General features: G+C 39.9%; 1 protein-coding gene across 1 annotated transcript in view; it reads left to right on the top strand.

The window, feature by feature from the left end:
• Window positions 1-7278, top strand: part of Zmym2 (zinc finger MYM-type containing 2) — a 69956-nt gene extending 62678 nt beyond the window's left edge. The window contains exons 22-25 of the mRNA XM_028787391.1: window positions 980-1094; window positions 1666-1917; window positions 3068-3188; window positions 4607-7278. Coding sequence (XP_028643224.1) covers window positions 980-1094; window positions 1666-1917; window positions 3068-3188; window positions 4607-4799 — 681 coding nt within the window. The 3' untranslated portion in view covers window positions 4800-7278. The remainder of the gene's footprint in view (window positions 1-979; window positions 1095-1665; window positions 1918-3067; window positions 3189-4606) is intronic.
• The last annotated feature ends 20180 nt before the right edge of the window (window positions 7279-27458 follow it).

The raw sequence follows: 27458 nt of genomic DNA, 5'->3' as shown, positions 1-27458 counted from the left end.
ACACACACACACACACACACACACACACACACACACACACACACACACACAGAGTATATGTATATTTGGAAGACTTTTTAAATGAATTTTTTGAAACACAGGTAGAAATTTCCCACATAGAAGGAATGTGAATTGAAAGGCATCCTTAGAAGACAGAGTCAGGGCATGGTTTCCCAGGGACCATGTTAACATGGATGGAATATCAGGTGTGACGTCATACCAGAAAGGGCCTGAATTCTTTTATAAATTGTTTAGTTTTCAGGTATAAAGATTGTTTCTGTTTTGGTTTCTGCTGTACTAGAAATAAAAGCTCAGCCCTTGAGTATTTTAGATATGTGCTCTCCCTTGTGCTTGCATCCCTGATTAGGTCCTCAGTATATTCAAAAGCACACCGTGTATAGGCATGCACACAGTTTTTTGGCAGAGGAAGGGGAGACCATAGGCAGACAGCTCTTCATTGTTTTCCTTTAATCATTGATTATTCTTTAAAATGTATATCTTTTCTCTGTGTATTATATAAAAATATCATTCTATATATTGTCTGACAGACTAACGAGAGGGAGAGAGTGTGTGATGTGTGTGTATGACGAAGGTCCTTGTGTGCCACACTGCACAGATGGCAGTCAGAGGATAATCTTGTAGAGTGGGTTCTGAAAACCTAACTTGGCCTGTCAGGCTTTTGCATGGCAAATGCTTTACCTGCTGAGCCATCTCACTGGTTCCACACTGATGATTCTTACCCAGTTTTTACATTCAGGATTCTGTGTTATACTTTCCAGCTTTGCATGTTTTAAGTAACAGGTTAATTGGGAAATTATGCTTTTTTGACTTGTACATACATACCCAAGGGCAGTAATCTCTTATGTTTTATTAAAATGCTTGCTTTTTCTAAACATAAAGCTTTTTTTTTCTTAAATGCAAAGTGTGATACATTCACTATTTATAATTAGCTGGTTTTCCTTCAATAATTTTTTTGTAGTACTTATGTGGTAGTAATCGAAAGGACAACATATTTATTGATCCAGGATACCAGATGTTTGAGCAAGAACTGAATAAAATACTCCGAAGTTGGCAACCAAGCATACTTCCAGATGGTAATGCTATTTTAAATATGTGTTGATAGTTGATAATGGAATTGTTATTTTTACAGAAACTATGTTAAGTGTATTTAGGAAGTAATTTAAGTTACAATGTAAGAGCTTGTGAATGTGCACTCGCTCATATGCAGATAAATAGTAACTAATGTTTGTGAAGAACACAGTAAAACCTGTGACCTACTTTCTTTGTAGTACAATGCTAGATATTGTCTTAAGACCTACAATGTAGATTCTTATGTGAATAAAATATATTTGTTTATCAGAATCATGTGTTGTTTTTAAGAATTATACAGATTTTAAATTATTTTCAGATCATAATGTCCTTGTCTTACTGAAGGACAGAAATAAGCATCTTGTACCTTATTCTGGAGATGGTGGTTTCATACTCAGTTTCCCAACTTATGTATTGTTAAAAGAGCTAATATGTAATTATGGGTTCATCCACATTGATCTAATGTGAGTAGTAGATTGACATAGGGCTGTTTTAAACTCACTTTATTTCTGGATAGTCAAATTAAAACTGTTTGTGGTATTTATAATTCTTTTAAAGTAGTTTTTTCTATTTAAGGGTCAATATTCTCTCGAGTTGAAGAAGACTATCTCTGGAGGATAAAACAACTAGGATCCCACTCTCCAGTAGCACTTTTGAACACCCTGTTCTACTTTAACACTAAATATTTTGGCCTGAAAACAGTGGAACAACACTTAAGACTTTCCTTTGGCACTGTGTTTAGGCATTGGAAAAAAAATCCTTTAACAATGGAAAATAAAGCATGTCTTCGCTATCAGGTGTCTTCCTTATGTGGAACAGACAATGAAGGTAGTGTAACTTTTTAAAGACAAGGTTTATCTCTATTTTATGTGCATGAATGTGGTTTTCCAGCATGAATGTTTGTGTGCATCACACATTTCAGTGCTTGCTGGTGTCATAAGAGGGTCCCCTGGAACTGGGGTATGAATGATTGCAAGTCACCATGTAGGTGCAGGAAACTGAACCCAGGTTTTCTACAAGAGCAGTAAGTGCTCTTAACCTCTAAGCCATCGTTGGCCCTGATAGTATAGCATTTTTATTTGGAGATTGTCTGTGGTGGGAATATTCAAACTTGCCTTACTAAAGTCCACCTCTGCCATTCATAAAGAGACTAAAGACAATTACTTTCATAAAACACAACAACCTGTGTATTCCAGGTCTTGTTGTTTTGGTTTGTTGGTGTTGTTTTGGTTTTGTTTGTTTGTTTCTTTTTGAGATAGGGTTTCACTATATTGTGTTAGCTAGTCTGGAACTTTCTGTAGACCAGGGTTGCCTCAAACTCCTAGAGTTCAACTGTCTTACATCTTATTGTTGTAGTTTGTTTTGAGATAAGATTTCTAGTCCAAACTGGTCTTAAGCCATATAGCAAAGAATGACCTTGGATCTGTGATCCTCCCTATTCTGAGACTACAGGCATGAACCACTTAAAAACCACTGTTTTTAAGCTGAGCATCTCGGATCCTTTTCTTGGAAAAATTGTACATTACTAAAAGCTGCCACACAGAAAATCCTGAAGGGCGGGCACCTAGTCCTATGTTGCTAAAACAGGTACTGAGGGTAAATAGTAATGTCCTCCCTCAGAATTAATTTTAGGGGCTGTGGGATAAGTCATTGGGTAAAACCATTTGCTGTGCAAGTCTTGACCGCCTGAATTGGAATTCTCGTAGCCCACATAAAATGTCAGATGCAGTAGAGTGGGGAGAGGAGAGACAGAATCACCAAGAAGCTCCTAGGCCAGCTATCCTGGAGCATACAGTGCAGTGCAGTAGCACAAACAGAAAGAGCCCTGCCTTGGATAGGTGGATGACAAGAACTGACATGCACACGTGCTGTGGCATTTGTACACCCACATTCACACACGTGTCATACATACACACATACTCACAAGAAAGGAAAAAGATTGGTGTTAGGAGCCTTACTTTTGTTGTTGTTGTTAAAGATAAAATTGCTACTGGAAAACGAAAACATGAAGATGATGAGCCAGTATTTGAACAAGTTGAAAACACAGCCAACCCTTCTAGATGTCCTGTGAAAATGTTTGAATGCTACTTATCTAAAAGGTGAATGAACATTAATGATATTTGACTAAAATTTTACAGTACTGGGGAATTTAACTTGGGGTCGCCTGCCTACTAGATATTAGTGCTCTCCTACTGAGCTACATCCTTCGCCTGGTCCTTTTAAAAGATGTTTGTATAAATTGGTTGACTTTAACACTATTAAGAAATGAAGGCATTTAATTAATTTTTAAGATTTTTCTCTCCTTGCTTTAGTGGAGTTTTTTGTTCCAATGTTATATTTAGCTCTAACTTTAGAGTCCCCTTATGAAATACCTAGTACATGTACTTTAGGATTCTAGTCCATATTAAGAAATCACTTTTTACTAAAAAATATCACTCCTGTCCTCCTTACCTTACAAAATTAAAGCAGGTCTGTTGATTGCCAAGCAGAGACACAAACTTTTGTCGAGAAGTAATCATTGTATGCTTTTGGGGTGTTTAGTCTTTGTTTCATCTGTTTAGTTGTCCTACTAAACTAGAAGGAGGCCACATACTATATGACGTTATACAGTTTGCGAGTCATTGTCTGCCAGCTTCTAGTGCGAAGGTAGGTATGTTTAGAAGGTCAAAGTAGTGGAGATGAAAATAAAATACTTAGATGTGAATGGAAAATCTTTGGAGACAGTTTTTGGAAGGCCCTTAACTTTTCAGTTGCATGACTGCCATCTTCCCCTCTCTAAAGCAGCACACACTGGGAACTACTGAAGAGCTGAGGGGCCAGGAACTGTCTCATTTTGAGTGTTGTTTTAAATAAGCACTCTGACTTTTCAGAAAGAGAAAGTACGGAGTTGCATTGTACATTGTAAACAACTTTCCAAATCGTAGTGTGATTTCCTGGGTGGTTCTCATGAACTAGTCAAAACATGAATGTTACCTCTAACATGACCTCTAACTGGCATAAGGGTAGTTTTTTTTTTTTTTTTTTTAAAAGCTCTATTCTGGACCATCAGTTTAGTTTTGGGGATTTCCGGTGCTGGTAACAATTTGGCAGGTGGGAATTCCTTTTTTGGAATTTAATGTTTTTTCTATTCTGTAGTGCAGTAAGACTCTTTATGTGTTATATATTTTTATCATTTTAGGTCACTTTTTTTCACATTTCCTTTTTCCAGAAATGGACATGCACGCTTAATGTGATTGAGATTGTAATTCGCACAAGTACAAAAAAATAATAGTATGTATATTGATGGAGTCTTGGATTTATGAAATAAGAATTTCAATTATATTTGGGAACTAATCCTTTATCACAAAAACTTTGAGACCAGTTTACTGATACTATTGTTATTGCAGTTAATGAAACAGAGGCTCTGAGTACATCTATTGTTTGGGGCTGAGTTATTCTTGAAGTAAATTTGCAGGGAATTTTGTTTTTTGTGAAATTGACCTTTTTTTGTTTTTCTTTTTTTCTTTTTCCTTCAAAGTCCACAGAATCTTAATCAGAGAATGGATGTTTTTTATTTGCAACCAGAGTGTTCTAGTTCTACAGATAGCCCTGTCTGGTACACATCTACTTCCCTGGACCGGAACACCTTGGAAAATATGCTTGTACGGGTTCTTCTAGTAAAAGATATTTATGATAAAGACAATTATGAACTGGATGAAGACACAGACTAAAAAGGACCATTTCAGAAGCAATGGGATAACACAGCATTAGATAGTCATGCTGCTAGATCTTTACAGGAAAACATTTCAAGTTTACTCCTTCTGTTCTGAGTTTTGTAGCAATGTACCCACACTGGGTATTACCATGTAAATAATCTGTGAGTGAAAGTTGCCATTATTCTATGTAGTGGTTTTAGAATACTTAACAAATACATCAAATTCTTTTTTATTATTATTTATTTGATTAGGTATGTTTGTAACTTTTTACATTACAAATATGAAGAGAATGTGCCATGTATAAGTTTTTCTTGTTGCACTGCTCTACTGTTGCAAAGCTCCCTTCAAAGGGTGTGCTTTTACTGCGTTCTTGACCAGATGGTTGTGTATGGGTAGCACTACTCAAGTTTAGAACTTGCAGTGTCTTTCAGAATTTTTAAAATAAACTGTAAACTAATAGGCTGGGTTTTTTTGTTTTGTTTGGGTTTTTATTTGTTTGTTTTATGTTTTAGTTACTGAAGCCTTACCAGGTTATGTAGAGAGATACCATCTTCTGTACCAAAAATAGACAAGAGAATGCTGTTGATACTGGTGTTCTGTAATGTGAACTTATGCTGGTGAAAACAACTTTATGTTCCCCTTATTAAAACTTAGTGTCCTTTTCTCACTTGTGACTTTCTGCATCACCCCATCAATTTAAGGGAAAAAGTATGTATATATGTGTAAGTAGAGAGAGAGTGAGAGAGTGACTATAACTTGAAAACAAGATTAGGACATTTTTCTTTGTAAAATGTCTGGTGACAGTAGAATACTCTTGTTTTTCTTTTCCCATGCCAACCATCAGTATTGAGACCCTCCCCCTTTTAAGGGTACAGCTCATGTTGCATTACAACTTGGGAAGCACTCTCAAGTTTTACTGCTCTTATTAGAATTCTTGTGCCTGCTTCCAGAAGTGACTGATGCATATGTGGGGCGGAATTATTTTTAGAAATGCCACTCCTGAAATAGTCATTTTAGGAAGTCAGGCTACTTGAAGGGAGATAGTGTCACATTGTCCTACGGATATTACCAGTGGAGAATGCTGATTAATCCAGGTGATTGAAGAAAGAAAAGCTGGTGGAAGAAGTCAGTTTCAGAGGAAATTGTGCTTGGTACTAGGTTGTTTGGCTTTGAAAATTTAATTACTTCTTATAGAAGATTACATTTAAAATACCTTTGTGCTTCTGCATAGCAGTTTATCTGTTCATAACTTTTAGATTAAGGAAATCTACTTCAAATTATACTTTCTAAAGACTGAGTAAAGTGGTATTCAAAAATTATCAATTATTTAGCTGACTTTGTATAGCATGTGTGATGTTACTTTCCTTTTTCTGAATCCTGAAATCACCATGGTGATACTAGTTTTCAAAATAGTTCTGAGGGAAATTGGCCTGTTTTCCGTAGTGACTAGGCAATATCTATATAGCCCCTATCAATTTATCTCTCCTTTAGCATAAATTTTAGCACAGTAAAGAAATTTTCTCAATCATGATTTTGAAAATTTCACAGGAATAGCCACTGCTCGCTTAAGCAATAACTATCTGAAATGTTTTTGGCATGAAAATTTATAGTGTTCTAAATTTTTATAAGTTTGAATAACTTTAGTCCCTTGGTTTTATATTTGAATCATCAGATTGATAGCAGCAACTTCTTACTTCACTAAGCTAGACCTGCCCCCTCGCCTGTTAAATGAAGCTGGAAACACAACAGAATGCAGATGTTCCTTGGCCTTTCAGCGCTCCTTCTGAAGCACTTTTACTAGAAATGCATATTGTAATCATAGGCTGGTTAATCCTAACCATCTTCTATACTTCAGAGTGGTGCTACAGCCCATCAAAAAAGCAATAAACTTACCCACAAATGTCACTTGTATATTTTACCGAATACCATAAATTTCTGCCGTGGTACTACTAAGCACCGTGTCTTGCTATTTAGTTTTTATTGTTTGTACATTTTAGCTTTTCTAAGCAGAAATGCCTACAGAATTTTGATCGTACATGATAGAGGATTTAGAGCTTGTCTTTGTTTCATGCAATCCAATGATTGATCTACTTGATTCTCAGGGGGAAAGAAAAACAAACTATTTTATGAGAGTTGTTCTGGGAAATTTATTTCACCTGGAACACATTTCCTTGATTCTTGGCTGTCCTTAGTGTGTGGCCATAACTGACTGCTGAGAGAAAGGACATTGAAATGATAGTTTATTTTTTACTTCTCGGTGACTTCTGATTATAGACAGCATCCTGTAAATATAACTTTATTGTCTTGAGATGTCTATTGAAGATACTATATTTTTCTGTTCTGAACGATTTTGCCACTTAAAATCGTTCAATGAAAAAGATAATGAGCTATTCTGAGGCAGGTGGATTTCCCATGCAAACTGAATCCTCAACGCATTTCAAAAGGCTTTTACTGTATTAGGTAACATGAGATATTAAAGGATTTTTCTAGGCAAGACGCTCAGCCTTTTTTTTTCCCCATAAAAGTACTTTTTACTCAAATCGCAACTCATGTTTTTCTTTCATGAAGTGGAATGGTTATTGGAGTGTCCATACTGAAATAGGAGAATGGTGCATATGGTTCTGTGCTTTCTAATTTACACTGCTTTTTCTGGCTTCCTTTCGTCTTGGCCAGTTGTTATTTGCAAACTGGGGTAACTCGTTATATGGAGCATAGAGAACAGTAGTGATGGAGAGGACAGAAAATAGCAAGTTTGAGTTTGCATTTCTCTATCATATGTACCACTTAGTCTGCAATCCTAAATGTCTTAACTACTCTAAATACAGCCTTAAATTACTAAACATTAATGTTTTTATCTGGCCAGCTGCTTTCAAGGAGTATCATCACATGGCTCTACTTTTGTTTTAAGCTACCATTAACTGTAAGTTAGTTTCTCTTCAAAAAAGAAAAAAGTCATAACCTGTGTCTGTGTAAAAGCATCTTAAAGAATAAATTTCATTAACTTAATTACAGAATTACCAGTTTTACACCTGACAAGCCATTATATATGTTTAGAGGACAAACATTATATATATTTGCTAATTCTGCTGTCTTTGAGATTACACCAGTTCCAGAATATTAAGGGACTGGAGTAGAAACAGCTACTCTATGTATTCATTTGGAAGATGGATATTTGGAAGGATAATCAATAATCCGCTGTGCTTACCACACGATGAGATGAATTGGATAGGAAAATGTTCCTATAATAAAAGGCAGGGAATATCCTGATTACTGAATTACAAGCTCATGAATTTAGACCAAAATACAAGGTAAGATTTAACTTGTAGACAGTAGTGACAAACTAAGCATTCCTAGTTTGAAAATCTGAGGTCTGCAGTGGTCTTAAAAATCCAAAACTGTTGAAGGGCCATTAGGACAACACTTAGGCTTTGGGTGTTCTTGGAATTGTTACAGAGTCCAAATAATCATGTGCTGCCAAACATCTCAGCTTATGTGGGACTGGAGAGCCACAGGCAGTGATCACAGCTGAGTTTCAAACTGACCATTTCTTTCTCTGTTGCAGCACAGTGACAGGAAGAATGGATGGCAGGGCTCGAGGTTTCTAAAGGCCAGTACTGCTTGGTTATAGTGCACCTTACAGACTGACAGTCAGTCCTTAATGATTCACTTAGCATGTTTTCTTGGAGATGGGGAAGATCTGAACCAGCTTTAGTACAGTTTTAAAGTTCAGCTCAAAACTGTACACCACTATTAACACAAAACTGTTACTATACACTTGGTTTATCCAGACAGGGTTTTTTGAGTAGCACTGGCTGTCCTGGAACTTGCTCTATGGACCAGGCCGCTGGCCTGCCTCTGCCTTCAGATTGGTAGGATCAAAGCTGTGTGCCACCATGCCTGGCTTTTTACACACTTTGTGTGTGTGTGTGTGTGTGCACGCGCGTGCCACAGAACTGCTGCTCTCTAGGGTAGATAGAGAAAAAGTGTGTCAAAGTACTTCTAAACAAGATACACCTACAAACAGCTAGGGATCCCACCTTCAGAAAGCTGTGAACACACTAGTATTCCCAAAGGCTACTGCTGTGTTCTAGGTTTAAGAGAGACCATCACTACCTGTGAATGTTATATATTGTCCTGTGACTGCAGATGCTCCACTGGAAATGGTCAGAGTAGTTCTGGACAGTGATGGTATCAGCCCTGGTCTACAGCTTTCAGCCCAATCCAGTATATGAGTAAGAAGTAGCTACCAGCCACAGACCTGTAAATGTTCACCATGTATTAGTCATGTATACAATGACCTTGGCTACAGTGAATCAAAAGAAACCCAGTTTCTAAGTTCTGTACAGTAAGTGGAACACATAATGTTCAACATGTTGCAGGTTATTAGTTCTACAGTGGTAAAGGGGTTTCCATGGCAATTGCTTTTGGAATAAACTCCGCTCACTAAGTCATAGTGTGTTCTTAGCTCTATACAATATAAAACATTCACACTTTGATCACATATTAGTTTGTTTTTGTTACTTGTTTAGACAACATCTCATCAATTCCCGATCCTTTTGCCTCTAACGCACAATTTTGTAGTTCTAAGTTGCAGTCAGAAGGTGGCAGTAGCGTACAGCATGATGTCAGTTTCTTGTATTCGTGGTATTCATACTATATTTAAAGTCCTTTGGAATCTTGTAATACAGAATCTTTACAGATTTGTAATACAGAATTCATGCTGTAGATTGATGTTAATGGGGTTGGGGCAGCACCTTGTTATTAGACTTTACAGCAGTTAAGAACCAAGAGTGTGACTGTCATAAGCTATGCTGTACACAATGTAAGTCCATTTCTGTCACAGACTTGGGGAAAAAAAGTTTTTTCAGAATTTTTAAGTATTATTAAGGGATTGGTGATAAGAAACATAATAGATTTGTATTTTTAAAGTAAAATATTTAGGCTTTTTTTTTTTTTTTTTTTTTGGTTGGGGGAAGAGTAGAGATAAATCTAAAACTTGCATTTGGAATTTTTTTTTTTTTATTCTGAGACAGTCTACTACCTGTGACTCACTATGTAGACCAGGCTGGCTTCTAACAGAGATCCACCTTCCTCGACCTCCCAAATGCTGGGACTAAAGGACTATACCACTATGCCTGGCCCCATTTGGATTTTAAGAATGCATAAAATAGGAATAAAATACACAAGTGATAATTTTAGATTCACCATTGAATTCTGAATCACTAAAATGTAACAATCACTTTCCACCCTTTTGGACATTTGTAGCCTAAGTATATAAACAGGACACCTTAGTGGAGAGCTATTCTTTCCACAGGAGTCAGTCATTTATTCAGCAAAGTGACCATCCTTCAGGGACCTAGTCATGCTAAGAATGGAGTGGGACACAGAGCCAGGTCCCTCCTCCAGGATATGATCTGTAGCTGGGGAGACTGTCAGCTAAGGCGAGCACTTGGGCCTTTCTGTAAGTGATGTACTATACCTAGTACCAACTCAAAGTAAGACCAGCTCTGTCTATGTGACTTAAGTTCCAGGCATCTCTATTGACATGTTTCCAGTTCTGTCCAGAAGGAGATGCAAGGTGGAAATAGCAGAGAACATCTCCCAGACATGAGATTTCTGTCTTTAGAGATTTATTTGTGCATGTCTGTCCCATTCTGTTTTAAATGTCTCCTTGCTACAAGAACAGAGTATACATCATACTTTGTGGGAATGTAATGTAGTGGGGTTATGATTATTCTCCACCCCCCATTGCAAGTACCTAGCAAAGTTCTGGCACATGTTAGGTGTTAATAAATGTTGCAAGACTATAGGGGTGGCTCAATGGTTTAAAGCTGCTCTTCCAGAGGATCCTGGTTCAATTCCCAGAATGCACATGGCAGCTCAAACCTGTCTGTAACAACAGTTCCAGGGGATCTGTCAACCTCACAGACATACAGGTATGCAAAACACTAGTACACATAAAATAAAAAATTATGGGCAGTGGTGGCACACACCTTTAATCCCAGCACTTGGGAGGCAGAGGCAGGCAGATTTCTGAGTTCAAGGCCAGCTTGGTCTACAGAATGAGTTCCAGGACAGCCAGGGCTACACAGAGAAACCCTGTCTCGAAAAAGAAAAAAAAATGTTTGTTGAATGAATTGATAGACTGAAATGATGCATAAAAATGTGCCTCTGAGCATCTGTGTCTTACTGGATCTCTGCTGACTGTATTCTACTATCTCTCCTGCTGCCTCCTGAGTTCCTAGGCCTTCCATTTAGGCCTTCCATTTCAATACAAGGGAGCTGGGGTTTAGGGCTAGATGTGGGCACCTGGTTAGCAGTCTGCATGGGCTTTAGAGGAGCTGTGTTTGTAACATTGGTTAGAAACTAGTCAAAATCAGCCACAAATCCTTAAAGAAACGGGGCATGTAGATAGAGTGAGATAAAGGCATTCTCGACAAAGCCCAACTAAGCCTTACTGTTCTGGGTGACACGTATTTTTATGATCTCTGAAAGCCCTACCTACCCTCTGGTTTCGGAGGGAGTGATCTGTCCCTACATTTCATTTTTAGATTCCACTTTTAAATTTCTGTATTGAGCGCCACCTGGGCCATATTTATGCTGTAACAATTGTGGTTTTCACCAAAGCTAGAGTTGACTGTTTTACCCAAAGTGTGAATCTCCCTAACACCAGCAAAAATTCCTGTGGGATTAAGAGCAATCACTCCAGTGTCTTCTGTGTATAACCTGCAAAGTGGTGCTATCACTCACAGTTTAAAGGCTTGTGTCACACAAGCCGATGGCAGAAATGCCATGTGGGGTTTTAGAAGTACCTAGAACCCAGAATTATTCTTCTTGATACAAAATGGCAAGTGAGTATAGAGAGGTGTGCAAGAAGTCTTGGAAACTAGGAGGCAGGTGGTAAGTGGCTACAGGAGAGCCAGTGATAGCCAGGCAGGGAGGGCTCAGTCAGTGCCACAGCTGCTAGCAGCAAGGCACGGTGCTCTCATCTGTAAGCATCTGTAAAGAGCCAGAGAATATGCTAGGTCCCAGGAAAAAAAAAACTTCTTTTTCTTCTTTCTTTGTTTACTTGTTTACTTATACTCTTGTTTTATTTACCTCTTAGTATATCATTATCTTGCAGTTTAATCCTTTTCCATTCAGAGTTTCATGGACTGTGGTTGCACCATCAGCTGGCAGGTTAATGCTAATATGGGGAACACACACACAACCCACTATGTTTTCTATTGCAGAATTGTTTGCCTTGTGACTTTTTGGCTTGCTCTTTAAGAAATATCACTACTCCTGTAACAAAAGCTAGTTTCTAATATGGGGAGTACACACACACACACACACACACACCCCACACCACACCACACAGGTGGGGGAGGGAGAAAGAAATTTCAGATTGGCTCTGAGTGCAAAAACACAAAGCTTACATTGTTAAGTCCCTAAGCTTAATAGTGTGGCAAGACCAGAAGGGGCTATTAAATTGTGACTTCTTTGTACAAAGATCCAGGGTCCAAGAGAGTGTGTGGTGCTGGCCCTGTGTGTGTGTTTAGTTGTGGGTAGATTCAGGCATGCTACAGTGGGGCCTGCTGAGGGCCACCAGCTACCATCAGCTTCAAACATTTCAATCTCTGCTAAGTCTTGCTCTAAACACACACACACACCCACACACACTCATCTCAGCATCACCCTTAGGTTTTAGTGGATTTTTTTCCCATATAGATGTAATGATAGACATTTAGTTTGAGGGGATGGTGGAGCTCTGTGGTAAAGTGCTAGCTCATCTACCATGCTTGAGTTCTACCTTGGCTTAGCTCTGTGAGAAAAAGGAGGAAAGAAAAAGCTGAGTCTTCAGTCACAGAAGTCTGGGTGACTCCTTACAAGCAACTGTGGTGTGTGGTGAGATCACAGCTCATGAAGAGAAGATCGCCAGATGTGACAATTGGACACCTGTCCCTGCATTTGGGAATCTGAGGCAGGAGGATTGAGAGGTTGAGGCTACTCTCAGTTATAAACTGAGATCTTTGTCTTACACATATACCCCCCCAACACCACTCCCCTCAAGAAAGAAAGACAAGTAAAAGAGGAGGGGGAGGGAAGATGATTCCATTACCAGAAGCCTGCAATCCATAGCTACTGACCAAAGATGCATGTCTGAATGTGTGAGGAAGGACTGTTTAGTTGCCTCCAGTGGCCTTAGTCTCTCTCTCTCCCAGGTCCAGGACTCTCGCAGGGTGGTGCCCTGTAGCCTGCAAGAGCCCTGGGTGGAGCCAGGCCTAGCCTTTCAAAGTCAGGCAAGGTCATTAGGGGCATTTCTACCTGTTAAGTGCACTGCCAGTCCTGTAGAAGGAAGGGAACTCTCTGGAGTGCCCTGGGCTTGGTGTTCTATCTGCCTCATTCTGATCCAGATCCTTAGGAACATGAGGCAGCAGGTGTCTATGGAAAGTGGGCCTCAGAGGGCTGGCGTTGGCTACTTCTTTGCCTGTGTCTCACTGACGGAGTTTGTAGGATTAAAACATTTAGCAAGTTAGGATTTTGAGAGGCTGATAGCATGGCATGTGTTTAGAACAAGGAATTTAAGTACAGGTTCCCACAAGAGTCCTTCCTGCCAAAACTCAGCAGCAGGCAGCAGTGAGGAGGCAGCACCAATTTTGCAGAAGTCCAGTGAACAGGGCTGGTCATGAGTAAAGTTGATAGCTAGGCAGCTGCAGTAGTTGGTACTTCTTAAGATCATTTTCCTGGGCAGGCAGGAAGGCTGAGTGAATAAAGGTGCCATCGACATGACTTAGTTTCCTTGGACCCACATGGTAGAGAGAGAGAACCAATGCCTGCAAGTTATCCTTTGACCTCCACATTCTCATGGTTCCCATGTGACCCCGTTCTGATCCCCTCATGAAAGATAAGTATAAAACCACATTTCTCAGCAGATGTTCAGGTTTACTAAACAGGCTATTTTGGATTGCTGAGTGTGGAAAAGGAGGCTGGGAAGGGCAAGTTCAGCTTCTGCCTGGTGATCTTTAGGGAGGTAGCTCAGGACCCCAGCCCACTCAACAAATAAAGGCCCAGGACCTGCCTTCCACAGAAGATAGTGTCTAGGACATCGGTCTGTGTTAGCTAACACTGAGGTCTCCCCCTTTGACCCGAGGCCCAGTAAAAGCATTTCATTCCTACCCATTTGGCACTCATGCCTCGGGCTTGGTGAAGGCAGGCTATAGCTCTATATGGGGGTGCTGCAGCAGGGGCAATATCGGGCAGCAGGTGGAAACAGAATTCTCTAGCTACTAGGGAATTCAGTGGCTGAACCGTCGCAAGAACAACATTGCCCTTTCTACTAAAACTGAATTTTTCTATAATTTGAGATATATTTTTCTCTGCTGTTTCCTGAGCCTTCTGGCTCAACTCTTTGGGCTAAGAAAACGGTTCCAACACAAAGGTGAACCAGAGGTTTAGCAGCTTGTGCCTTCATGTGGATGCCTGTGAGTGTCTGCCACGAATTCCTTAGTGATATTCTCCATACCCCGACATGGAAGGAAGGAAAAACTTTTGCTTTGGTCTTAATGAGTTCTGAGTAATGTTATCAGAAGGGGGGACAGAAGAAAAGGGAAGCAGTTTTATTACCAAAATGCCAGCAGTGTGGTACATTCTAGAAGCCCTCAATACTGAGGTAAATTTTACTCACATTTTTACTGGGAACCAAACCTTCTGAGCTCAAATGTAGTTACTTAAAAACTCTGTCTTCTTGTTTCTTCTTTTCCTGGAGTCTGATGATTTGGTCCAGAAGCTTCTCCGTCCTGGTTGAATGAAACGTCTGAGACCATCATGTGGTCAAGCTTTCAATGAAACACAATAAAGAGGCTGGAGCAGGACATGGGCACAGTCATAAAAGGCTGACAGAAACACATTTTAGTGAACTGCAGTAGGTCAGGGAAGTGAGGCAAAAAGGAGAGCACAGAGACTGATGATGAGAAAAGCAGGACTGATTCCAGACAGCCCTCATTCAGATTATCAGTAAAACATTCCACTTTAGGTCTTAATTTTTCTGAGTCAGTACTTTGTTAAAGCAGGAAAGAATCAGTACCTGAAACCACAAGGAAAAACGTTGTTCCTCTGCATTTTCTTTCTGGTCTCTCCTTCCCCTCCTCCTCCTCCACACTTGATCCTCTCATTTCAGTTCCCCACTCATTCATAACTATCCACTCTATTTCCCTTTCCTCCAATCTATCTGGCCCTGTTCCTTACTCTATAACTAGCCTCTGTGGCTCTATGGACACTTATCATTGACTTAACAGTTAATATCCACTTATAAATAAGTATATACCCCATTTGTCTTTCTGGGTCTGGGTTACCTCACTCAGGATAATTTTTCTTTTTCTTTTCTTTCTTTCTTTCTTTCTTTTTTTTAAAGACAGGGCTTCTCTGTATAGCCCTGGCTGTCCTGGAACTCACTCTGTAGACCAGGCTGGCCTAGAACTCAGAAATCCACCTGTCTCTGCCTCTGCCTCCCAAGTGCTGGGATTAAAGGTGTACGCCACCACTGCCTGGCCAGGATAATTTTTTCTTGTTCCATCCATGTACCTGCAAATTTTTTTATTTCATTTTCTTAAACATTTGAGTAATACTCCATGATATAATGTATCATATTTTCTTTATCCATCTTCTGTTGCTGGACATCTAGGCTATTTCCAGTTTCTGGCTATCATGAATAGAGCAACAGTGAACATGGTTGAGCAAGTGTCTCTGTGATTGGATGAAGTGTCCTTTGTGTATATGCCCAAGAGTGATCTAACTGGGTCTTGAAGTACATCGAGTTTCATCTTCCTGAGGAACTGCCACACTAGTAACAAAGGAGTGTTCCCTTTACTCCACAGTTTCTCCAATATGAGCTGTTGTTTTATTGATCTTAGCCATTCTGACAGGTGTCCAACAGGAGATGTCACTTGTTTTATTGATCTTAGCCATTCTGACAGGTGTAAGATAAAGTCTCAAAGTAGTTTTGATTTGCATTTCCTTGATGACTTGACTAAGGGTGTTGAACATTTCTTTAAGTGCTTCTTGGCCATTTGAGATTCCTCTTTTGAGAATTCTCTGTTTAAGTCTGTACCCCATTTTTAATTGGATTTTCTTGATATCTCTTTTTTGAGTTTTTTCTATATTTTGGCTATTAGCCCTCTATCAGATATGTAGTTGGCAAAATTCTTTTCTCATTCTGTAAGCTGCTGCTTTGTCAAAATGGTGGCATCCTTTGCTGTGCAGAAGCATTCCAGTTTCATGAGGTCCCACTTATAATTGTTGGTCTCTGTGCCTGTGCTAACAGTGTTCTGTTCAGAAAGTCTTTTTCTATGTACATGAGATCAAGACTATTCCTCATTTTCTCTTCTATCATGTTCATCATATTTGGTTTTATTGCTGAGGTCCTTGATGTACTTGGAGTTGTGTTATGGATCCACTGAATTTTTCTATAAGCTTTCATCCAGTTTGACCATTTTTGAAGATGCTGTAAAAAAAAAAAGACAGTGTATATTTTTGACTTCCTTATCAAAAAGCAATGACCATTTAGTATGTGGATTTATGTCTGGGTCTTCAATTCAATTCCATTGATCAGCATGTCTGTTTTTGTGCTAGTAAAATACTTGATTAAAAAGCTTTGTACTAGATCTTGAAATTGAAACTGGTGATACCTTCAGCAGTTCTTTTATTACTCAAAATTGTTTTAGCTAGTGTGTGTGTCTGTGTGTTCATATGAAGCTGAAAATTGCCCTTTCAAGATCTGTGAAGAATTGTGTTAGAATTTTGATGGGGATTGCATTGATTCGGTAGATTTCTTTTGGAGGGAGGCCATTTTTATTATATTAGTTCTACTGATCCCATGAGTATGGGAGATCTGTCCATCTTCTGATATTTTCTTCAATTTCTTTTTTTCAGGGTCTTTCTGTCTGCTCCTTTTGGGTTTGATTCCTCTTCTTCCTCCTCTTTCTCCTCCTTTAGATCTTTCAGGTGTACTATTACGTTACTAGTATGAGATCACTCCTTTTTTTATGTTCTGTGTAGACATTCTGTATTATGAACTTGCCTCTTAGAACTACCTTCACTGTGTCACATAAGTTTGGGTATGTTGTGTATTCATTTTGATTTAATTATAGAAAATATTTAATTTTTGCCTTGACCCATGTTTATTCAGTAATGAATTATTCAGTTTCCATGAGTTTGTCAGTTTTCTGTTTTTTTCTGATATTCAGCTTTAATTTGTGGTTGTTAGATAGGATGCAAGGTATTAATTCAGTATTCTAATATCTGTTGAGACTTGCCTTGTGTCCAAGTATGTGGTTAATTTTGGAGAAAATTACATGACATTCTAAGAAGAAGGCTTATTACTTTGTATTTGAGTGAAACGTTCTGTAAATATCTTTTAGGTCCATTTTCTTATAACATTTATTAGCTTGAGCATTTCTCTGTTTAGTTTTTTTGTCTTGGTGACTTGCCTACTGGTGGAAGTCAATTATTGAAGCCCCCCTATAGCTTAAATCACACACTGACCCTCACACACTATCAGTGTGTGATTTAAGCTATAGTAGTGTTTCTCTTACAAACTTGGGTGCCCTTGTGTTTGCTGCATAGATGTTACGAATTTCAAGTCATTTTGGTAGACTCTTCCTTGGATGAGTCTGTAGTGTCCTCTACTTCTTTGGTTTAGTTTTGATTTAAAATGTCTACACCAGCTTACTTCTTAGATCTATCTGCTTGGAATATCATCTTCCATTCTTTGATTATTATGTATTGTAGAGCATTTCTTTTCTGGTTCAGTTTATTTGGTGTTCTGTATGCTTCATATACCTTAGTAAGCATTTCCTTCTTTAGATCATAGACATTTTCTTCTATGATTGTTTTTTTGTTGAAAGTATTTTCTGGATCTTTGATCTGGGTTTTTTCTCCTTCCTTCTCTACCTGTTATTCTTAGATTTGGTCTTTTCATGGTGTCCCAGATTTCCTGGATGTTTTATGCCAGGAATTTTTGGATTTAACTTTTTTTTGACTGAGGTATTTGTTCTTTATATAGTGTCTTCAATGCCCAGCATTCTCTCTTCCATATCTTGTATTCTGTTGGTGAGGTTTGCCTCTGAGGTTCCTGTTCAAGTTGCTAAATTTTTGTTTTCAGGCTTCCCTCAGTTTGGCTTTTCTTTACTGATTCTATTTCCAGTTTCATGTTTGACCTTTTTTATTCATTTTCTCTCACCATTTGTGTTTTCATAGATTTCTTTAAGGGATTTACTCATTTCCTCTTTGAGGACCTCTATCTCATTCATAAAGGCTATTTTAAAGAATTTTTCCTGTGCTTCATCAATGTTGCCATATTCAGGGCTTGCTTTGGTAGGATTGCTGGGTTCTAGTGAAATCATACTATCCTGGCTATTATTGATGATTGGGAGAAAGTGGACCACTGGGAGTGAACCTTGAAATTTTGTATCCAGCCCAGTGAATACAATGTGTCCAGTGGCTACTGACCACTGCTATTGTGTCTTATTCACCTTGATGAGTGAACCCTCTCTGACTGTGAGTTAGAATACGCTTTCCCAAGCGGTGTCACCAAGAGCTGGTGACCAAGAGCCTTTTGAGCACTTTCACATTGAAACCACAGCAGTGAATAACTTCAAAATGGGGCCTTAAAATAGGAAACTGGACAGTTTGCTCAAGACTGGATGAAGAGAGGACAGTTGGTAGACAGAGAGTACGGGCGAAAGACTGAGGAGACAGAAATGGAGGACTGGAACTCTCAGAAAAAGGTACTGAGTAGTGTGTGTGTGTGTGTGTGTGTGTGTGTGTGTGTGTGTGTGTGTGATGGAATTTCAGACTGTGGTGCTATTGGAAGGTGGAGGAACTTTTAGGAGGTAGGACCTAGGCAGATCATTGAGAGCATACCCTTGAAAGGGAAATGGAGCCCCAACCCCTCTTACCTCTCTGTTTCCTGGCTGACAAGAGAGGAACTGGTCTCTGCCACAGCTCTCCTCCTAATGGTCTATGCTGCTGCCACAGGACTGTAGTGATAAAGTCCAGTGACCGTGGACAGAAATCTCTGAGAGTATGCACCAAGGCAACCCCTTTCTCTTTTTAAACTCTCTTGGAAATATCACAGTCATGGAAACTTAGCAGTGTCACTTAAGCTTTTTTTTTCCCACTGAGACAAGGTTTCTCTGAATAGCCCTGGCTGTGCTGAAACTCTCTCTGTATATCAGGCTAGCCTCAAACTCAGAGATCCATGTGCTTCTGCCTCTGAAATGCTAGGATTAAAGGTGTGTGCCACCACCACCTGGCATCACTTAAGTTTTGATATAAGCATCTAAAAACTCCCAAGAGTGGTCAGGAGGAAGAGGTTGTGGCAGGTGGACCCTCAGTCCAGTTCCTGGGCATGTAGGGTTTGGAATCCTAGAGAAGAGATGAGCTGATTACAAAGACAGGGGCCGAGAAGGTGAGACCAAGAAGAAGCATATTTACAGAGACAAGATTTGGGAGAATGGTCCTCAGCAGCATCCTTGGGAGACCATGGGGAAGCACTGGAGGAAGCAGGAGGTTGATGTCAGAGGCCCTGGGTCAGCATGAACATGGTCAGTTGAAAATGCTGACCAGAAGCTTGAGAGAACAACGCTGCTCTTGAGAATTTTGTTGGTGAAGGGGAGAGCTAAGAGCCATTTTATTTCCTGTCCTGAAAGCTGTGCCTGCTCATCAGTGGGCAGTTCATTCTGACTCTTACCTGTTTCATAGGAATCTACAACAATGGGAACCAGGCAGGCTACCTCACACTGGCCGCTCTTCAGTCCACTCTGACTCTCAGCTCTGTCTCCAGTCAGTACTGGACAACCAAATTCCAAAATGCCACTCCTACCCCACAGGGCTGAGGCTGCTCATACAGTTAGAGAGGTCAAGAAGGGCTATCGGTTATAAACAGGAAGTCTCTCAGACTGAATCCTGCTACCACCTGTGCTGGGTGATGCTGTGTGGGTACCACCACACTCATCAGCCTGGTGTCTACGGTTGCTTCCTGCACCAGAGGCAGAACTGAGTGGTTGCATAAGGGACCATTTGGCTCTCTTGTCTAAAGTAACCACCATACAGGAAAGGCCTATGGAGCCCTAGATCCCAGGGATGATAGACAGCTGTGTGCTTATGGTGACTACATGGGTCTTCCTTTCAACCTGGGCTAACTGTGATGCATTTTTGAAAGCACCAGGAACATTTATTTTGGAAGTCAAGAGTTTTCCATCAAGTGATGCTGGCTGGACTCCAGCTCGATTCTATTCATGTGAAGGCAGAGCTGGATGGATACACGGTGTGACAATTCTCAGACCTCGCTTTTGTTTCTGTTCAATCCCTGGTTCTTTTAAGCAGTACAATAAAAGTGCTTCGGTCAGCAGGGTCAAGCAGGATAACCAGAGGGAAATGTGAGAACGCGATTATGGCCTGTGATTAGAGGATGGGACCTGAGCTGAATGTCTTTTGCCACGTGGTCTGAGCTAAGGCCACTATTTGTCATAAAACAAACTGCCTGGAGCCCAGGGGTAAAGAACAGATGACAGATGCACTTTAACATGTTTTGTTCAAGTAAACGAAGTGCCATTGTTTTGGAAAACAGAGCCAAAGCTTACAGTGAAAGGATTTCCACATTTTCATATTTGTCTGCTTCTGAGGGTCTTGGGTTCCTTTGGGCATTTTTTACTAGTCTGTCTGTGGCTGGGGCTTCCAGTTAGTGCATAGGAACCTCCGTGAAAGTCAGCTAATGTAAGTTGGGGACAGTGGTTACCACACAGCTGAGACAGGGTCCTCAGGGGCCAAGGTGGAGGACAATCTTCCTGGAAAACAATCTGTAAGGTACACCTTAGACTTCATCTTCTTCACTTCAGCAACTCACTCCCACGAAGCTGTCATGAAGAAATAATCAGTGGGGACTGAGGTGATGGTTCAGCAAGTTTCAGGATTGGAGTTTGGATCCCCAGAAAACCATGTAAATGTCTGGTGGATATAGTGGATTACCTCTGAAGGTATAGATCCCCAGAGTAAGCTGCCCAGCAAGGTCGATCATGGCTGTGAACTCCTGATTTGATCAAGAGACCACGTCTCACTGAATAAAGAGGAAGAAAGATTGAGGCTGATTTTCCACATCACCTTTCAGCCTCTGTCCCGGCCACATGAATGCACTCACCTCACACATGCAAAAAGCATGTGCACCCACATATGCATAGCATATGCATAGCATGAAAAATGGAGAGGAAACGAAAAAAGATATGCTTGCAAAATTGGCTTTTGATTAAACAAATTGTCATATAATGAAATGATGGAATCTATTTTTTATTTTCTTGTGTCTGGGTTTTGAGATAGGGCCTCACACAATAGCTTGGGCTATCTTCAAAGTACTCTGTAGCTCAGGCTGGCCAGATCTTTGTTATCTTGCCTTATCCTGCCGAGCACCAGGATTGCAGGCATGAGTGCATATGTGACCTAAGTGATGGGACCTTAGCTGCCTTCAGCGATTACACATTTGAAAAAGAAAATGTACTAACAGAGACAGAGAATGTTCATAATATAACAAAAATATAAGAAGAAATAGGAATGACTCATATTCTGTGTGAACGTACAAGTAGAAGATAACACAAACAGGAAGCAGAGATGACCCAGGAAGACTAAGATAAACACCTCCTTCATGGCTCCTTCATGCCTACATGCTTGTACTTCTATCATAGCAAGCCCTGAGGCAGTGTTTTACTTGAGTTGCAGAGGGACTTGGAATTCACTGGGTTTTTAATCCATGGATGGGATCTTTCATTAGACTTGATAATTTCTCAACTTCTAAAATATTGTCCCTGCCCCCCAACTGTCTCCTTCCCATCTAGCATGTTGATTTGTTGTTGTTGTTGTTGTTTTTTCAAGATGGAGTTTCTCTGTGTACCCCTGGCTGTCTTGGAATTCACTCTGTAGACCAGGCTGGCCTCAAACTCACAGAGATCCACCTGCCTCTGCCTCCTGAGTGCTGGGATTAAAGGATTATCACCTGGCTAGCATGCTGATTTAACAGGAAACTTTCGATCCCTGAGTTTCCTTCTCATAGTGCTAGAGTAGAGGAGACTCCTGGTCAAAAGAATCAAATCTCTAGCTTGGGTGGAGACTTAACATTCCAGTTGAATGGTTCATTCACCAAAGAAGCACCCCTAGGAAGGCTGGCTTACCTTAGGCCAAGCTAAGAGGAAGGATTGTTAGCTCCTTACTGAGGTATTTACTATTTCCTTCACAGAATCTTCACCCTTATGGGAATATATGTAGGCTACAGACATCCATATGGCATGGAAGTCTGTTGGCTTTAATTTTTCCTTTTCTCCTTTCATTTTCTTTTTGAGAGAGGGGTTCTTTATGTAGCCTTGGCTATCCTGGAACTCCCTCTGTAGGCCAGGTTAGCCACAAACTCACAGAGATCCACCTGCCTCCTGAGTGCTAGGACAGAGATAGGCCACTACTGCCTAGCTCTGTCTTTTTTAAAATCCTGGTCTGTCTAACAATTTTGAACCCCCCATATTTTGGGCTTCTTTACTATTTCTCTAAACTCGTTCCCCTCAACTCCATGAGTGGTGCTCATGGGCATGTGTCTGACCTGCTGGCCAGCATACAAAGCATGGGCGATCTTTTTTTCTTTCTTCTCCATCCCCTCCTCTGAGCAACTAATGAGGTTAACAACCTGCCTTCTCTGAAGTTGTTTTATATATTTATTAATTTTAATTTTTAAAATCTAATAAAATTCTCTGTGACCTGCACTTGACTCCATTCTTAGATTTCTTTATCAGTGACACTCAGAACACCCAAAGGAGACATCTATTTATCCTGTATACCTTCTGTTTCTACATTGTGGTTCATTCAGCTTATTAATTCTCTCAGCTTGTTAACTTGCTTTTTTAAAAATAGATTCTTGATAGGTCACTGTGATGGCTACTTTTGGTTGTCAAGTTGACTACATTTAAAATGAACAAACCCCAAAAGTGAAGGGCATACTTGTGAGGGATTTCTGTTTAAGAGAAGATCTGCTTCTAATCCAGATATTTGAGGAAAGAAGACATACCTTTACTTCAGATCTAACCTGTGCTATGCCTTCTGCTGGAACCCTATATAAGGACCTGGAAGCTTTAGCTGGTTGCCTGCTTAACTTTCACCTTGATAGCAAGTCCATTACCTCACTGGAATTAGAGCCTACACTTTCTGGATTTAAGTATCTATTGAGGACCAGCTGAAATATCCAGCAATAAAGAACTACTGGATTTGTGGACTTTGCATTCATAAGCAACCATTTTTGGATTGACTGGACTATAGCCTATAAGTCATTCTTACACATCCCCTTTACAGTTACATACATTCATTCATTCTAAAAGCTCCGTTACTCTAGAGAACTCTGACTGTACATCAGGCATATCTATATTGAGTTATCAAAAGAGTAATTAAGAATTGCTAGGAAGCTCTGAGGTATCAGAAAAGACAGGGCTTTTATGGGACATTGGCTACCTAGGAAGGCTGTTTTGTCTTAAGGTTTTACTGCTGTTAACAGACACTATGACCAAGGCAGTTCTTATAAGGACATTTAATTGGGGCTGGATTACAGGTTTGGAGGTTCAGTCCATTATCATCAAGGCAGGAGCATGGCAGCATGTAGCGGCATATTTTCCCTGCAAGTTGGGAGGAGCTAAGGTGGGAGGAGTAAGGAGAGGAAGAAAAGGAGCAAAGGAGGAGAGATAAAGGAGGCATGGATGACCATACATGTATCCAGAGGCATCCTGGGTAACAACTTATATCAAGGTTAGGTACTGGGACACACCTCTAATTATGTGAGCATCCTGTTAATTGAGCATTATCAAACTTATAAAGTCTTTGGATAATCTAAGCATTAGAGTCTCATTTCTACCAGGTACCTTGTGGTCTGGGCTCAGCCCATCCTTGTGGGGACATCATGGAAGATTGGCAGAGCCACCTCCCACACTGGTGACTCATGGGTACCAGGGCCGGTGTCTCTGGCTGCCTGAGCCGAGCAGCGGTGAGAATATGCTGCCGCCACCACTCGAGTTGGGAACATGGCGGCTCCGTGACACAGGCCAGATTGGGTGCCGCAGTTTAAAATATCTACTGCAATCAACGTCTGGCATGAGTTCACTAGAAATTTAAGTTTATTTCACCTGAGAGTTAAAGTTTTATATATATATATATATATATATATATATATATATATATATATATGAAAGTGAGTGAGTAAGCACTGAGTTAAGTCATGTGACTCCTAGCACGGGAACCCTGAACAAAACAAAACAAAACAAAACAAAACTGCTTGTCCCCTGCTGTGAGGAAATGCAGGTTGCTTTTTGTTAAGAAAAGAAGTAGGTAGCTTACTTCTATAACAGAGAGATTTGAACTGTAAATTAAAATTGAGATTATTTGTTTTTAAGATAGATTTAGAAACAGTTTTGTCTGATTCACATGGGGAATCATGCCTGCAGTTCGAAACAAAGATAGGTAGAGAAAATTTCTCTGTGGCTCTGTGCCTAGAGAGGCTCTGTGCCTAAGTATACATTATTAGCTTCTCTGAGTCAAGAGAGCTAAATAAATAAGCCTCCGTTGTGGAGCAGTTACTGATTTAAGTATAAAGTTATTATATAGGGATTATTTGCTTTTAGGAAAGATTTATAAACAGATTTGTCCAAATCACATGGGGATTTTCGACTATGGAACTTAGGGAAAATTGTCACTGGCTCTAGAGTAGAGAGTACAGTGTATAAGTGGAAGCTGCTCTGGAGTACAGAGTAAAACAGATAGATGGTATAAATAAAAAACTGTTCTAGACAGAGGGCCGAACAGAAAGATAATGTAAATCAGGTGTATTCAGTTGATATAAAGTTATATTGCCTCACAGGAGACTTGGGTTCTGTCTAACGTGGGCCCCACGGGAATTCTGGGTTCATTTCCTGCTTGGCAAAATAAGAAAGGCCTAAAGAATAGGCACATACAATATTTTAGTTATTAAATTGATTTTATATTCAAGATGGGTGGATTTTCAGTTTTGTGGTTATATTTTTCCTCTGGGAAAGAGGTCAAGATAAGGTTTTTCTGATTACTGGCTCAAGAAAATTCTGTTTTGGGAAAAAGGTTTTGTCTGTGTATTTTCAGAAGAGATGATTAAGGTATTTCTACCTCCCAGAATTATATGGATTAGACATGACAGAGGCAGGCTGCCAGAAGACTAGATTCCAGAATTCAAACAAAAAAATTATCTTGATCCTAAAATTTGTTTTGAGAATTGTATATTGCAGAATACACAGCTTTGGTGTATCTACTCATCAAGCAAGCCGAACAGACCTGCTTGAACCTCTGATGTCCTGGAATTTCAGCTGGATGCAGCGAAGACACAGAAGTCAGAGGCTTATCAATTTACCCTTTCCCCCTCCCCTCTTCTAATATCACAGTGCCCAAATTCAGCTTGAAGAAGTTAATGAAGAGTTGGTGCCCCTATTCCCTGGGCTTGGGGACTGTGGTGGTTAATATTAGGCTGTCCTTCTAGGGAAAAGTAATGGTTTTATTGGAACAGGGAATAGTTAGAATAGTTAGAATTGATTACATAATCTTAACCTATTTGGTAGAAGTCTGTATAATTGTTATTAACCTGAAGTTATAATTTCTCAAATGGTACAAAATTTATTTTGATTTCAAATTCAAAGGTTTCATAGGTATATTTTCTTCTATTAAGTCAAAATTGGTGGGTACAAGGCTTAGATCCAGTCTTTAACTTTTTTAAACTGATTTGAGATGGTTAGACTGTGAGTTAAGGGCCTATAACAAATTCATGGCTCTGAGTTGATTGTTGGGGTGTTTTCTAGATTTAAATTAGAAATAGCTGAGAGGAGTTAATGGACAACAGTCCAGATTGCTTTACATAGTTGATTTTCAAAAATGTCAGAAGTCCACGGAATTGATGTTACAAACATTTCTGTATAAATGTTCATTTTGATTAGAGGCCCGTCTGCTCCTGACAGTTTCCCTGTCTTGGATTCTAAGAAGAAATTGAGCATCTTTGGAATTACTCCAGTTGTGGAGTTTTGGTGAGACAGCCACTAGGCAAGAATTGCTTCTTTTCATTTACAGACATTATACTCTCCAGAAAAAGGACACACTTGCAGAATAATCGACTGATTATATCTGCCAAGACAGAGTGATCAGCCCTTAAAAATTCTGCATTACTAGGTCTGTCAGATGATCCTGGACCAGAAGGCTGAAGACCAGATGCTCCAATGTAGTAAGTTGCAGGATGCCTGGGATACCTGAGATATTGTCTTAAGACACTCAAATCAACAAAATCCATCAACAAACAGAATGAAGGGTTTCCCTACTCTTGAAATGAGTGACATGGGTCCTTATTCCCAGGATACATCCATGTCGTCCCTCAGTTTCTTTTGCATTAAAGTGAACAAAGTAGGAAGACCTTCCATCACATCTGCTAGACCCTATATTATATTTCCTCATGTTGTGGTGACCCTAACCATATTATTTTCCTGGCTACTTTATACGTGTAATTTTGCTACTGGTATAAATCCCAAGGTAAATATCTGTGTTTTTATGTTGTCTCAGGTGACCCCTGTAAAAGAGCCATTTAACTTCTAAATAACCAAGGTTGAGAACTTCTGTAGAACAAAAAAGCATCCAGGACACAGGTGTTCTGGCTGTAACACCTGTTCTGAGAGAAGATGAAGAGCAGTAGGGTTTGTGGTTGGGTTCAGAATTTTGATTTCCAGTGTGGCATCCATCACAAAAGGCCCATGCCCCATCACTCCTGCCTTTTCCACAGGCCACGCCTTCTAGCTTCCCCTTCTCTCTGCTTCCCTTTCTCTTTTTGCCCCTTGGGGAAGCAGTTTCCCAGACCAAATACCTCAATTACTATGGATCAGCTACAGTCTTAGAGGTGATTCTTAGTTAAAAAGCAATTAATTAAAAAAAAAAACTCTGTATGTCTCAGGTTTTCAACTAAAATTTACTAGAAGTGAAGATATTTAGCAAATGTGTTAGTTGGTGGCTCACATTTTTAATCTCAGCTCTAAGGAGCCAGAGGCATAAAGATCAGTGTGGAGCCCTGGACAGTTTGGTCTAAATTTTAGTGAGTTCTAGGAAGGCCAAGAGTATGTAAAGAAACTCTGTCTTAGAAATGAAACTTGAGTGAGTTGACCTTGGTCTTATATAGTTTCTTTGATAATTTTAAATCGAGACTATGTGGTCTTGTATGTAGGCTAAGAGTTCCAGAAGTTTGAGACTTGCTCCTGGTTCATCCTCTTCTTGCCTCTACCTCCTGAGAAGGGATTAAAGGCTCCTCCTTAACATTTGCTAACCACCCTACACATACAGGTTGGGTGGTCCTGATTTATAAAGGGTCACATCTCCAAAGAGGTCTCAGACTTGCAGAAGTTCAGGAAGGGAGCACAGCTTCTCCACACTCTAGATTATCAGGACTTCGTGGACCCTACTTGGCTCACTGTGTTAGGCAAATGAAGTTCAGAAGGTGAAATGAGGGGAATCTACTCTCCTGTTCTCTGGAGCATGGCTAGGACATTTGTCCTTCTATTCGTCTCAGAAGGTTTATAGCCTCCTCCTGTCTCTGGTGTCTCTCCATTCCATATGAATATGAAACCA

This window comes from Grammomys surdaster, unplaced genomic scaffold (assembly GCF_004785775.1).
Source record: "Grammomys surdaster isolate TR1022 unplaced genomic scaffold, NIH_TR_1.0 125630, whole genome shotgun sequence".
NCBI lineage: Eukaryota > Metazoa > Chordata > Mammalia > Rodentia > Muridae > Grammomys > Grammomys surdaster.
Note: the sequence above shows the minus strand (reverse complement) of the source record. Positions and strands in the feature narration are given on the sequence as shown.